Source organism: Didymosphaeria variabile (genome assembly GCF_027946475.1).
Source record: "Didymosphaeria variabile strain IMI 356815 chromosome Unknown scaffold_5, whole genome shotgun sequence".
In the NCBI taxonomy this organism is placed as follows: domain Eukaryota; kingdom Fungi; phylum Ascomycota; class Dothideomycetes; order Pleosporales; family Didymosphaeriaceae; genus Didymosphaeria; species Didymosphaeria variabile.
Genome location: NW_026611624.1, coordinates 734,108 through 747,663, shown reverse-complemented (window position 1 = coordinate 747,663; position 13,556 = coordinate 734,108). Strand labels below are relative to the sequence as shown.

The 13,556-nt window shown below is 51.5% G+C and overlaps 5 protein-coding genes across 5 annotated transcripts; 3 read left to right on the top strand and 2 right to left on the bottom strand.

Annotated features, from left to right (window-relative positions):
* Nucleotides 1–661: 661 nt before the first annotated feature.
* N0V89_006692 (uncharacterized protein) lies at nt 662–2,094 on the bottom strand (the record flags this gene model as incomplete). Its single annotated transcript, XM_056215461.1, has 2 exons — nt 662–946; nt 994–2,094. 2 exons carry the CDS (start codon nt 2,092–2,094, stop codon nt 662–664), a joined length of 1,386 nt encoding a protein of 461 aa, XP_056069708.1.
* Nucleotides 2,095–3,371: 1,277 nt separating this feature from the next.
* N0V89_006691 (uncharacterized protein) lies at nt 3,372–4,352 on the top strand (the record flags this gene model as incomplete). The annotated part of the gene is made up of 1 exon (XM_056215460.1): nt 3,372–4,352. The coding sequence occupies one exon, from the start codon at nt 3,372–3,374 to the stop codon at nt 4,350–4,352; it is 981 nt and encodes a 326-aa protein (XP_056069707.1).
* A 2,905-nt stretch (nt 4,353–7,257) lies between these two features.
* On the top strand, nt 7,258–8,318 carry N0V89_006690 (uncharacterized protein; the record flags this gene model as incomplete). The annotated part of the gene is made up of 2 exons (XM_056215459.1): nt 7,258–7,323; nt 7,380–8,318. 2 exons carry the CDS (start codon nt 7,258–7,260, stop codon nt 8,316–8,318), a joined length of 1,005 nt encoding a protein of 334 aa, XP_056069706.1.
* Nucleotides 8,319–8,713: 395 nt separating this feature from the next.
* On the bottom strand, nt 8,714–10,483 carry N0V89_006689 (uncharacterized protein; the record flags this gene model as incomplete). Its single annotated transcript, XM_056215458.1, has 4 exons — nt 8,714–8,770; nt 8,828–9,759; nt 9,811–10,232; nt 10,284–10,483. 4 exons carry the CDS (start codon nt 10,481–10,483, stop codon nt 8,714–8,716), a joined length of 1,611 nt encoding a protein of 536 aa, XP_056069705.1.
* Nucleotides 10,484–11,369: 886 nt separating this feature from the next.
* Nucleotides 11,370–12,589, top strand: N0V89_006688 (uncharacterized protein; the record flags this gene model as incomplete). Its single annotated transcript, XM_056215457.1, has 4 exons — nt 11,370–11,396; nt 11,450–11,885; nt 11,936–12,118; nt 12,174–12,589. The coding sequence occupies 4 exons, from the start codon at nt 11,370–11,372 to the stop codon at nt 12,587–12,589; spliced, it is 1,062 nt and encodes a 353-aa protein (XP_056069704.1).
* Nucleotides 12,590–13,556: the final 967 nt, after the last annotated feature.

Sequence of the window (13,556 nt, the reverse complement as noted above, 5' to 3'; positions counted from 1 at the left end):
GATTCATGTTTTGAAACGGGCTCAGATGTCCCTGAGCTTAGTATTGATTATCGAGGTTAAGCTGATAGGACGTTTTGGACATAAGTCTTCCGAGATCTGTGAATCTATCGCAATCGTCGACGAAGTCTTCGTTGTTTGTAGCGCCAGACTCAGAACAACGGACAATTTCGTGTGCACACACAGATCGGAGGATACACAGATTCAAAGCGCAGTATGAATGCGCCAGAGCCAAAGGCACCTGTAACGCGAATTTGTTAGTTTCGTGCTGAGAGATAGATAAGTAAAGTGCTATAGGAAATGGAAAAATGGAGTTGCGCAGATTACGAAGGAGCTCGTATTCAGTGAGTCACACTTGGCCACCTCAGGACTAGCGAGGGTGGTGACTTCCTAGATATGAGCTTCTTCGCAGGTAGAAAGAAGTGAAGCAGAACGTCTTGCGCAGCCACAAGCTCAGCAGCAATAGGCTTCGCTTACGGCAGCCTATTCCGGCTCGAAAAAATGGGTTTACGGGCTATATTAGACTAATTATACTTGATGACTGTATCTTTCCGACTTCTAAGTATATGATCAAAATGGCGATGTTGGAACAATTATGGGTTTACAAGCTCTTATACAAATGCAGCAGGGTATCGGTATCTTGCAGGCATCGAGCCGATGCCTTCTACTCGTGCTTGCCCTTCTTCTTATCCTTCTTATCGCACACCTTGTGGAAATCTTTATGCCTCTCCGCTCCCTTCCCGATGAGATCCTCAAAGTCAGCGAGCGGACAACTCGCGCCGGGTCCACTCTGACAGTCAGGAATCGGTCGTGGTGCCGTGTTTGCGATGAAGCGGATGAACTCGCCGGGTCCTTCGCCGGAGACAGCACCGCGCTCGCAGGTCATCTTCTCCATGCCTACGTGGCCGAGGAAAGGAATCAAGTCGGCCATTCGCCACGCTCGTGTCCACTTGAGACTTATCAGCGGAAACTCTGGGATGTGAATATTGTACGTACATTGATGTGATCCGCAGGGAATTGTTCCACGGCCTTGGACGAAGAGTTGAACAACCCCAGCGCCGTCGCGACGAAAGGAGGGACCTCGCGATGTGTGAACGAGAGGAAGAATCGCTGCTCGTCCGGCCAACCCTCACCAGGCGTGCCGCGCTCATCAATCGACTGGAAGATCTTGGATTGCGCATGCAACCAAGGAAATCCAAGGTAGGGAGAAAGAGGATTCATTGGTCCGACCATGTATGCATACTTCAGGTCCCAGGCATACTCGTATGCCATCCATTCGGCGTCAGTGAAGACACCACAGATGTCGGAACGCTTTCCATTGATAGCACTTTCGTAGCCGCAGAGTTGCTGGAGGCCAACGACATCCTTCGGCGTCAACTTGAACGGTACGTATGGAGCAAGTCGGGTCGCAACGCTTGGGCCGTAAATGTTGATGAATGTCTCCTGTTCCTCGGCGCCAGGCTCTTTCGAGAACGCATCGCAGGATTTGTGTGGGATCAGTGACTCCATTGCCCCATCCTTGTTCTTCGTGACTCGAACAATATCAATGGTGTCGTTGTGCGCCCAGGCCTTGATAAGGTTCTTAGCAGTATCGTATGTTCGAGACTTCTTGTCAGCGAGGATGCGCTTGGTGTTGGGTACCAGATCCTCGTATCTTTCGAGCAGGTGTTTGCCGACCTTGGCCGCATCGACTGCACCCGAAGGGGTCAATTCCTCCAGTTTGTCTTCTTCGATAGGCGACTGCCATTTCGACATGAACGAGAGGGGACCGGACCAGCCATCGCGATGCTTCTCAAGCTTCCATAAGAACGGCTTGATGTACTCCTCGTACTCCTTATCGTTGGCGTATATCGCTCCATGTCTCACCAAATACGAGGCGGCGCTGACATTGCAACCTTCCGGAGCCTTGTGCTCGAGACCAAAGCCCACAGCATCAAAATATGGCGAGATGCCGGGAAGATGCAGCAATGGGTCGAACTGGTAGCCCTGCGAATGATCCAGTGGCTGTAGTGGGATTTGGGCTTGTTGGCCAGCAGAAAAGGCTGGCAGGGCCACAGCCGAAGCTGCGGATGCCAACAGGAGCGCACGCAAGGACATGGGAGGACGGGAGGGATTATCGGATGGACATTTCATCGAAAAGAGACATGTCGATTTTGTTTTGAGCCAAGGGTCCATGACGTCAAACCTTGTTCCTGGTAGGAGCGCGTGCGTCTAACGGCGAATGGCTTGGTCTAGCCGCGTCGTGCGTCACCTACTAGTATATTTATGATCTACTAGATCGTTACCTCCGCATATATCTCGAGGAACAAGTATGAAGTCGGAGGGCAGTGACCGAGTGCGTGAATATACGATGTTCACTTGCTCGCGAACGTTGTTAGCGCTGGCGCGTAGGAGCTCGCCCATACGTTGCACAGCATGTGGGAGCGGGGTTGAGCTTCCATAAGAGGCCGCCTGCGCGCGCGACTTCAGCCTCGCAGACAGAACACATTCTCTTTGCATTCGAACGCGACGAAAGTCTTGTACGGAGCTACATAGACGAGGCTTCCATGGAGGCTGAGACCATGGAACCACAACGAGACGTTGGCCGCCTACGAGCGTGCCACCCATGCAAACGAGCTCATCTAAGCTGCAGTGAGTGGAGACTTTTTCTCTGAGCCCTCTCGACTGTAGAAAGAAGACCTTTTAGTTCTAATACTGGTACGAACAGATCACGAACGGCCGTGTAGACGCTGCATTAACCGCGGCTTGCGGGACCAGTGTGCGGCAAAGAGGTTGTGCAATCCCGGAGCTCGTACGATGCCTTCGACGAAACCTGTGCTGATGGCTCGGCACAACATAGCCAAAGCTAATGCCTCCACGCGCGCGTTTGATCACACTGGCCAAATATGTCCAGTCGGGAAGGCACCGCGAGTTACTGCCACACTATGGGAGGATCAGGGCTCTCTCGTCTTCCACGTTGAGTGGGAAGGTATAACGGTGTCTAGGAGAGAGGATAACCACATGATCAACGGTACCAGGCTGTTGAATGTAGCGGGTCGATCCCGTGGGACAAGGGATGTCATACTGAATGCGACCACGACGCGGGACGTGGTTAAGAACGGGCCAACGCGTCTACAAGGAGTGTGGTATGTTTCAGAGGACATTCTTGCTTCAGCTGTTGTATTAATGCGTATAGGATTCCTTTTGAACGCGCACTTGAACTTGCGAACCAGCACAAAATTACCGAGGATTTGTACCCATTGTTCGTTCATGACATTGGCGCCCTATTGTATCATCCAACGAGCCAGACGTGTCCGCCATCTGCGCCCAGTGCACTACCGCTAACATCCGGGTGGAACGGGTCCGTTTGTCGTACAATTAATAACGATTATGACATGGGGTCGCTCCTATTGCAGGATAATCGAACCAGTCAGGCCGCATACCAGGACTACCAGTTGCAACTCATGCTCCTCGAGCAACATAGTAAGCGTCGCCTGTTGATGGCTAAGCAAGAGCAAGATCGAATCGAGGAAAACAACAGTCCACTCCAGGCCTACCAAAACCGACTCATATCGCTTGAGCAGGAGAACAAGGAGCGCAGAACGAAAGGCAAGGGGAACTTCCAAGAGAGCAGCCAGGGTCTTCACATTCCGGACCAGCAGATGCAGCACCTGCTTCTTGAGCAGGAGAACAAGAGGCGCATACTACAAGCCCATAAGAAGCAAGAGGAACAGAAGAAAGCCGATGGACTTGAGAACTATGTGGAAGCACTCAAAATTGAAGAGCAACAAATCACAAAGCGCCGTTCGTTCACTGGAGAAGAACAGAAAGGGCCTATACAACCCGCAAACGTAGCTCTACACACCCATGTGACCGATTTCCGAGCATTTAAGAATCAGAAAAAGGTGTGTCTCCTAAAGTCTGAGGAGCATTATGCCTTCTGGCAGAATACCCAGCCGTTCGCTGAGCCTCCCGGCGTGCCAATCAAGCTGGAAAGCCAGCAACCCCAGGAATTGCACACGCAAGGGCACCCCGCGATGGCTAGAGAAGAGCAGAATAATCCTGCACGTATGGCTCTTGGGCAAAACGAGATGCAGCTCCGCCGCATGGTAGAAGCGGACAAGCAGCGTGTCCTTCGAGCCAAGCAAGAACAAGCCAACAATCATACCTCTACTGAGCCTGCCTGGAAACGAGGCAACCTGCAGAGCAATTCGGTAACAGCCAATGGAGAACCAAGAATGGAGTGGGAAGAAATATTCCCCGGAGACATCGACTCGCCACCAGGCACACCGCGCATGACGCCTCCGGAATCACCCTTGCCCACCTTGGCCGAGTGTTTTCCCGATTACAATTGGGCTCGAATGGTTGGGTTGTAGCTTGCTTTATTTCCGGACGGTCCCAAATTTGATGGCTGCACAACCAGTGTAGTTCTGCGAATGGTGCTACGCTCGCGACGCATTTCGCGTTCTGTCTCGGCGTACAAGGATGGTTTTACGGTTTCTATAAAAGTTGAGGTGCGTTAGGTTTAAGAAATATTACCATTATTACAGTACATATCTGTCAATTTGGGTTCCGACTCGAGAAACTACGACTCGAGTACAATTAGGTGTGCATTGCAGGCAAGGAGGCCTTCAAAGAGTACAACATCACGATTTAGAAGTACAGCCTTCATTTTACTAAACACAATCATGGGCTTTTTGCTGCAGTTACATCATTCTGCGGCGTCGCAGTGCTTCACCGCACCTCATTTGCAACACACTCAACGAGTTGCAGGTTCATACGAATTCCCTACACAGCTCATTCGTTCGTCGTCTTTACCTCGCTGCAGACTCGAGAAAAGCTACGCGAAGACATTTCTCATCAACATGAAAGCCCTGGAAGAATTCTTTGACCCAGTACTATTGAATGAAAAATGGTATCAATGCAAGTTATCAGAAAGTATACGCCGTCAAGCTCTCATCTCGTATCTTATCTTCTCTCCCATTACCTCAGCGGCGGCCACACTCCCATGCAATTCAAATCGCGGGACTGGTGAAGACAACTCGGCTATCTCATTCCCTCTCGACTCATTGTGTCGCCTTTTCTTTTTCTGCAGCAAGATGTAAAGTATCGCAGATAAGGCTATGGCAGCTATTCCAAGGCCAACGCCCACTCCAACACCAATGCTGGTCTTGTTGGGAGAACCTGAGGGTTGCGTTGGTGGGATTTGATCGGTGGATATGTCATTTGTCGGGGTTGTCGATTGTATGTTCGATTGTATGGACGTGGAAGACGATGTCGACGCGAGACTCGATGTCTGAGTCGATGCATTCATTGAACTGGACACTAGTGTGCTGATAGGGAGCACCATCTGCGCAGCCGTTGTATACTCAGTCGGCGCCGGAGCGTTGAACATGAACTCGGCCATTTCGCAGCACGTCGTGTTGAGATGGCCTGTTCGATTGTTGAGAGGTGCCGCGCCTCCATTGTTACAGCACCATGCGTTCGTGTCGGTACATTTCCAATAAAGGTTGTCCCCTTTTTGATGATCAGCGAACAGGAAGTCTACTGGAAAGATGTTGGGTAACTATACAGTCGCGACATGAGTCCCGTATTGAACATGCTGGATCGTTGAAGGTCGGATCGGTGCAACCCTCAAGCCACCAGTAGTTGGTGTCGGTACCCAAGGATTGGTGTCGACACAGCCCGTTCGTGAAGCATTTTTCTTCCTTCTTGCAACACGATGTATGCTTTTGATCGAGGATGGCGGTATGGTTGCAAGGAACATAGTCAGGGTCCGGGTTACCATCTTGTCCGTAGCAGGTTGCCATACTCAATTATAGGCTCGTGCGCTTTCACTGGTTTCCTGTGTCGAAGGTGCAAAGTCGAATGCGAAGGGTAATTGCGTCTTTGTACTAGCATTTTGGCCCCATGCAGTGCACTTTCGGGGCCAGGACGTCGGGGTACCGCTAGGGGGAAAATCGTAACACGATCTTGCATGAAGGCTCCGCCTACCAATGTATGTTGGGCGGGTTAATCAGTCTCTGCGCGCTGATAGGCTGTGAATGCCGTTTTACTTCGCTGTCCATCTGGTTGGGGCCGGTGGGAACAGAAAGTGCTTGAAAAGTGGTGACTTGCAGCGGCGGGGCTATCGAATAGACTTACCGAGTTTCAGTCGTTGCTGGGATGAGTTTACGACCATCGGGTTCAGCGGAGATGTAAACCAGCGCGATACCTTGTTTGCGCCCGTGTGGTGTACTTGTGTGGCTATGTTCCAGGTTCGAACAAGGTTACACTTTGTTACACACACGGCTGGTCAGATCGTATTCAGTCGTTCACCCGTTTCCTGAGATGAAAATTGTACGTTTTGGAGCAACACTCCGGAGCCTGGCTCCAACATCCCCTATCACTGCCGCAATAGGTGGTCAAGCGCCAGCTTGCCCATGGATCAGCCGAATTGGCCCCCACAGTTCTTGCCGTTACCAAATCACATTCGTCACATTAAGTCGCTTTGCCTCCTCATTTTAACCATATTCTCCTTTCATCTCCTCGCTTGGATTGTACGCTAGCGCAAACTTCCATCCTAAGCACCCTCGGCCTTGTTGCCTTGTTGCCTTCTTTTTCGTAACGTCTGTCCAACTTTTCTCTTAATGAATTGTTGAAAGTCGCACCTTCTAAAATTCTGCTCTACCCGTTCTTTGGTGCAAAAGAATTTATGTGCTGGATCGGTCGACACGTCATGCACCTACAGTGCTCGCTTTTGTATCAAGATACAATGAAAGATACTCTTTCCACACATTGCAATAGATAGGTTCTGCAACCATCAGCATAGGTCTTACTCACGACCAATCAAATTGTTGATCTTTCCCTATCATTTCTTTTCGATATGCAGACATTTCTTTCCTCCCATCGAGACTTGGCTTTATAACTACTGTTGATTATCACGAGTCGCTCGCGACACTGAACATCCTGTATATGGTGGCTCCGAATATGGGCCCAGAACATCGTAGTGACCTTACATTCCCTGAAGGGATGCTTTAAAAAGAGAACTGTCGCTGGAATGTCCTTCGGCGGGAACTTCTTCTGTGGAGCATAGGCCTGCATGCGCAGGTTGATATCGTAGGTAGATTGTGTCGCCACGTGATGTGTTTCGCCGCTGAGGTCCCTTTCACCTTCCACAATTAGCAGCACACTTATTCTTCACTTGGCATTAGCTCACCAGTCGACCATATAGCGACGCACGCCGCAGGTCTGCGAGCAGCAGCATTGCGCTATCTCAAGCACCAGCAGCTGTCTTCAACCATGGTCGGCAAACGCAAACGGGGCGGGGCAGTCGATGACCACGTAGCGCGAAAGAAGACTATCAAGGTATCGTGTTCTTCCTGTGCAAAGCTTCGGTAGCGCAAGGCTAATTTGTAAACAAGGACAGCAAGGGCTCCGCAGCGAAGATACCGCCGCAGGCGACGCAGCCACTCCTCACGGCCACGCCTTTCAAGTCTACTCGAGGAGAGATCTCCACGGAGCGCTTGCAGCCTGCCACCGGAACCACGATCCTGTTCGGACTCCCACGGGAACTCCGCGACAAGGTGTACCACGAGCTTTGGAAAGATGGACCTCTCATCAAGCAACAGTACGGTCGCATCAAGTACGACATAACATACGTATGGCCCGAGTGTGGAAAGTGGCCGGACGAGAGCTACAAACATCCTTGGCTGCTCACAAACAAGCAAACCCTTCACGAAGGCATCGAACAGCTACATAGGCAATCTGTCTGGCACATGTTCGACTACCATGAGCGCAAGTACAAGCACAACAAGCGAATGAACCACGTCCTTCCACTTCTAACTCCCGGTTGCGCGCGATCAGTTCGCATTCACTTGAATACTATGCGATCGAACCTCAACATCGACGTCAAGTCCGCGCATGGAATGGTGGAGAAGATCTGTGCCGATCCGCGAGCTTCATCTCTGCGAGGAATAACTGTCACTCTCTATTGTAATGGCGGACCCTTTGGGCTCTCCGACAGAGAGTTTTACTGCAACTTCTCTCCGTTGGAGCGCTTGCAACAACTGGCCAGCTTGGAGGAATTCATCGTGGTCATTGAGGGTGAACGACACTGGCCTGCGCCACATTGGAATCACCTCCGCTTTGAGCACGATGCACAGCACCCGACGTACGAGCAGTTCAAGAAGGACTTCAACAAGCTAGCCAAGCTTCTGCTTCCTGAACAAAAGGTCAAGGTCATGAAGGTCAACGAGATCATGAAGAGTTCTGCGCGGCCTGACCGTTGGCAACGGCGACTTGTATTCTCTCGGAGCGTCTTCGCAGTTGCAACAGAACGCTTTTCTAAGGCCATGACATGATCCATTTCAAAGTGCTAGCGTCTTTGGAGGATTCTTGAGGTGGATCTAAACGGGGTGCTGTAGATGTGCAAGCCATACTTTGCGAGGCGATGACGTACCTGTCTTGGAAGTTCTCTCGATGCGTGGGTCGGCTGTTTGCAGAGAGGCCAGTTAAACGGCTCGAATGAATCGGAGCTCAATGGAACCTTGATTATGTTGCTATGCCATTAAGCTATTTCCGTCGGCGAACAGTCAGGGGTAAATGTCGAACTGTAGCCGTATTCTACGAACAGTGAAGCGCTTCCTCACGGCTAACAGATAGATTCTAGCTTCATGTCAAGAGGATCGCCATGCGTAATATACTATATGATTAAATATTCTATAATGGTGGCTTTTGATAACTAGAACGAGTACACTCATGAAGCATAAACGCTCTGGATGACTGGGTATTTGGGAAGGTACGGATTATAGACCTGTTAGCAATTAGTGTTATGAAGAGGAAAGCAAAAGGACTTAAGGATGGTACTTACCGACTGGCATTTTCCGTTGTAGTCAGATGTGGAAGCAAGCTCAATAGTCAAGTCATTGCCCGGAACACCCAACTTCGCAAGAGTACCCTGCTTGGGGCTGGCCTTGTTCCACCCAGGCCCGGCAGTAGGGTTCTTGATCCACTCCACGAACCAGTTGTTCTGGTAATCAGCCAACGCCTGGTCCTCCGTCGTCACATCTTGACCTTCGAAAACCTCGTTTCCACCGAAGAAAAAGGGGATCTCGGCACCGTGGGTCGGCGCCTTGACTGGTAGGCCCTGCGAGTAGTTTGCGAAGAAGCGGTAGATCCAGGTATTCTGCTTAGTGCTGCGCAAATCGAGCAGGTAGTCTACGGGGCAGAAGAAGCGAGCATCACCGTACTGCGCGCCGCTCATCTCGGACACGGTGTCGTAGTCGGCCTGGTTGTACGCAGCTAGGAGCTTGTCGTCAGGGACATTAGCAACGTCGGCATCAAAGAGGTTGATCCACTTGGTGAAGTTGGTGTTCTCGCCTGAGTATACGAGACCGAAGAGAGCGCCCTCGTAATTGGAGTTGCCGGTCAGAAGAGGTACGTGCGAGGCGTACATGCCGGCCTTGAAGCGTGCTTCGTAGTTCTGGTAGCGGGTAATCTCATCCACGGCAGGAGTGAACCAGGTGTTGTAAGTCGCGTTGAAGTTCGCCGTTTGGAAGGCGTACACGTCGACCTTGCGGAGGCAGTCGAGTTGACCTTTGCCGGTAGAGCAGCCAACTTCCGCAGCGACAATGTCAAGCGCTTCATTCACAGGAGCAACAGCGGGACCTGACTTCGCGTTGGCGGCCATCTGGACGGCACCAACCAAGAAGGTATCAGGATGGTTCCATAGGTAGTGGTCTACCTGGACTGAACCAGACGAGTGGCCACCGAAGACGATGTGGTTAGGGTTACCGCCGAAAGCTGTTCAGCGTCAATGAGTAGTTCCAACACGTCAAATGAGTGAACGCATACCAGCAATGTTGTCATGAACCCATTGCAGAGCCTTGTCTACGTCCAAGATGCCGAAGTTTTGAGACTCATTCTTGCCCTGGAGCTCAGCCGAGTTGGGATACGCGAAGATACTTTCACGAGTGTTGAAGCTGACATAAATGACACCTTTGCGTGCAAAGTTGGCACCTTGGTAAGCAGGGTTGCTGCTCGAGCCAGTCACCATAGCCCCTCCGTACATCCAAACAAAGACCGGTAGGCCATTGCTTTCACATGCACACTCTGTGGAATTTGGAGACGGAGCCCAGACATTGAGGTTCAGGCAGTCCTCACCCTGCTGTGAGTATGATGTGCCTGAGATGGCTTGCGGGCATGTTGGGCCATATGCCGTCGCATCAAAAACGGTGCCCTTCTTTGCTTTAGGAATGTCCCGCGGTGGCTTCCATCTAGCGCAAACTTAATTAAATTCAGTGACGTCCAATGAGATTGCGACATACCGGTTCGCTCCACCCGTCGTATCGGCAAACGGGATGCCTAGGAAAACAGTGTTCCCAGCGTCGGCAAAGCCTCTCACGGTGCCTTGTTTAAGGTTGACAATTGGCGCTGAGGGGTCCGGCAAACCTTCACTTCGTCCCGGCAACGGGGTTCCCGCCGCTGCGGTAGCGCAAACGGTTGCGACTATGCCCGAAACCTTCATGGCGTGAGATTTGAGAACGATGAGATGCAGAAGGAATCTGGAGCCACGAGGAGATCGTCACTTGGGCATCAAGTGGGTTTTGAGTTTGGTCCTCAGGAAGCGACGCATGGAAGCATCCCCAGTCTTGACCAGAAGTGAAGAAGATCAGCCGATGTATGTCCGCTATGGACTATTGTCTGGTCAAAGCTGTTGATTGCTTGATCCACAAGCATGAAAATCTACATTGCGTGTTCGGGGATGTCAAGCAATGCTAGCCGAAAGATGGTGGTGGCGGCCCACTTTCAAGTTCCTTAAATCGGCCCTATTTTACTTCGCACGAGGGACTTGTATAGATCGAGCACTCGGGTCCGGACTACGCCCGCGAGCCGTCGCAAAAACCTTCTTGGCCTCTCCAAAGGCTTTCGGACGGCTCCGAGGCTCATAAGCGATGTCACAGTCCTATTTCCCGAAACCTACGTACCTCCGCGCATCCATTGGTTGGAGGCAGCTCTCGCAGCACACCCCACCGAACTAGGGCCAACACGGCGAAGGTGCAGGGGAAACGTCGAATGGTTCGTCTGCTTGCATGTTCATCTGCCCTGGCATATCGTTAACCATCCTTCTAACGACAGCCTCTCCCAAGAAGGCTGTGTAGCCGAGGATCAATTGGGCAAATTTGATGTCGATCATGAAAGGAACATGAAGGAGAACACGAGGTCGGGCTGGGACACGAGGGGTTTGAGACGAGTGTTGACAGCAGGGTCTCCCCTTGGCCGCCCTGTACATAATAGTATGATCTCTGTGACCCACAGATGTGTTCCTCCACTTCCTTGTCGATCGATAGACGATCCCTTCTTTTAAAGATCTCTCCACCCGGGGTTCGCGCTCAGGGACCTCCAAAAGCACAATGGGTGACCAAGGCCTTGGGCAGGTAGTAAGTGCTTTGATGCTCGCCGCATAGTTGTACGTTACTGACCAGGCTCATAGGTCTCCTGGTACATCTGCACCGTAGCTACCGTGCCCTTTGTAGCTTTGCGCATGTACTCGCGATGGAGTCGATTTGGCAAATTGGCAATCGAGGACTTCCTCGTCATACTCGCTCTGTGCTGCCTCATAGGAGACCTGGGCATCCAGCAGCACATGTGGAACTTGGGCCTGGGCGACATGTCGACCGTGACGCCTGAGAAGCTTAAGGGAATCTTGCAGATGATTGTGCCTGGCTCGATACTCTACGTCTCCTCCCTTTGGGCCATCAAGTTCGCCCTGGTGATCTTCTATAAACGCATCGCTGTGCCGGGATCACGACTAATCCTGCTGTACAACATCGCGCTTGGTGGACTAACAGCCACATTTCTGGTGATTTTCTTCGATATCTTGTTCCAGTGTTATCCGTACGACAAGCGCTGGTCGAGCGACCCGAATTGTGAGTGCGTCATAAGCAATTGCGAAACTTATACTAAAACTCGTACGCAGATCAATGCGATCCCAAAGCTGCGCAAATCAACTACTGGATCACGATCTTCTTCAACATCTTCTCGGACGCCATAATCATTGCGTTGCCGATTACTATGGTGTCGAGGTTGCAAATGAAGCTGAAGCAGAAGCTCGGTGTCGCAGCTATCTTTGCGCTTGGATTTTTCGTCATCATCTCGAGCAGTACGTCCGAAATCCTATGCGCGTTTCCGCAATATGTACTGACGTTGTGTGATAGTCATTCGAGCATACTACTCGCACAGGAACGAGACAATGTTGACCTGCACTGTCTCCATGGTCGAGACCGCCATTGCCATCATCGCCGCATGCCTGCCCGCGCTTCGTGCCATGGTGATAGGCGGCAGCACCAACGACCCGAGCAGCTACGGCAAACATTACGAACTGAGCTCTGCCCGGCGCAGAACGACGGACCCAAATCGTTTGGGAGTTGGCAGCGGAATTGCTTCTGGGCCTGCTTCGGGCTCCCGTTCGAAATCACACCACAACCCAAATGGCTCGGAGGATTCGCTCGTTACGAGTGGGTTGAGTGTTGGGCTCGACGGAAGAGGGAAGATTAGAGTAGAGACTACGATCGAGGCGATGTATGAGGACGATGGGAAGAGCAGGGCGGAAAGTTCAAGGAGCGACGTCTAAGTCGGGGTTTCAAGCTCTGGGATGCTGTACCTCAATACGAATTTAATGAACATCTTCCTCTCCGCAGGCGTATAGTTCCCTCGAAGTGTACGACGAGCTCGCAATGATCGCCGTTATCGTTGCCGCCTTCTTGATCTTCCGTTCCGTCGCCATCTGCGTATGTTCTTCTCAACGGCCAGTGGCGCAACTACTCGCCCATGATCATGTCAGAATATCTAGCCGTATCTCAAGCGAGTTTTGACGCGTGTCCCGAATTTGCCAGCGCTATGGCTCGGCTCGTTCACCGTTTCCGGCCCGGGAGCTTTCTGCTTTTGCCATCCCTGGCTGTCTCACCTGATTTCTGGCCCACATTCGGCCCCTACCGCGTCTCTGCCGTCTTTTCCGCGGCTAACATTATTCAAAAAACTGGTTCGGCACCGGGCCGAGCACGTTCTAGAGCTTGTATCTGAGTAGTCTTCTTGTCGCCACGCAAACACAATCAAAGACACTGAAATGCGAACTTCATACCCGACTTGAACTCTCGACATGCGACCACGAGCGAGCTAGTACATGGCAGTAATACTTTTGTACCTGCCCACTCCTACAAGGTGGGGACTACGGTGGACGTCCTTTTCTCCATCACTGGGTGATAGGAGTAGAAGGCCTGTAATAGTATTAGCGTCCGTAAGTCTGTGTGATCACCGTGTCATAACCAGCATAAGGGAACATAAGCCGAAGGACGCCGCTGAACTTTCGACCTACGATTCGTACATTAGTGCCTTCCAACATTACACTTCCCGGACGTAGGAAGGGAATGTAGACCCACACGGCAGCACACGGCTTTCAGTCGCACCGATTTGACAGCCAAAATAAATTGAAAGATCAAGCTCCATGGACTGACAAGAAGTTGAGATCCCCACACGGACGGGAACGGACGCCTGATCAGATTGCCCGGGAGTTTAGCAGTAACAAAAATGTATGGCACGTC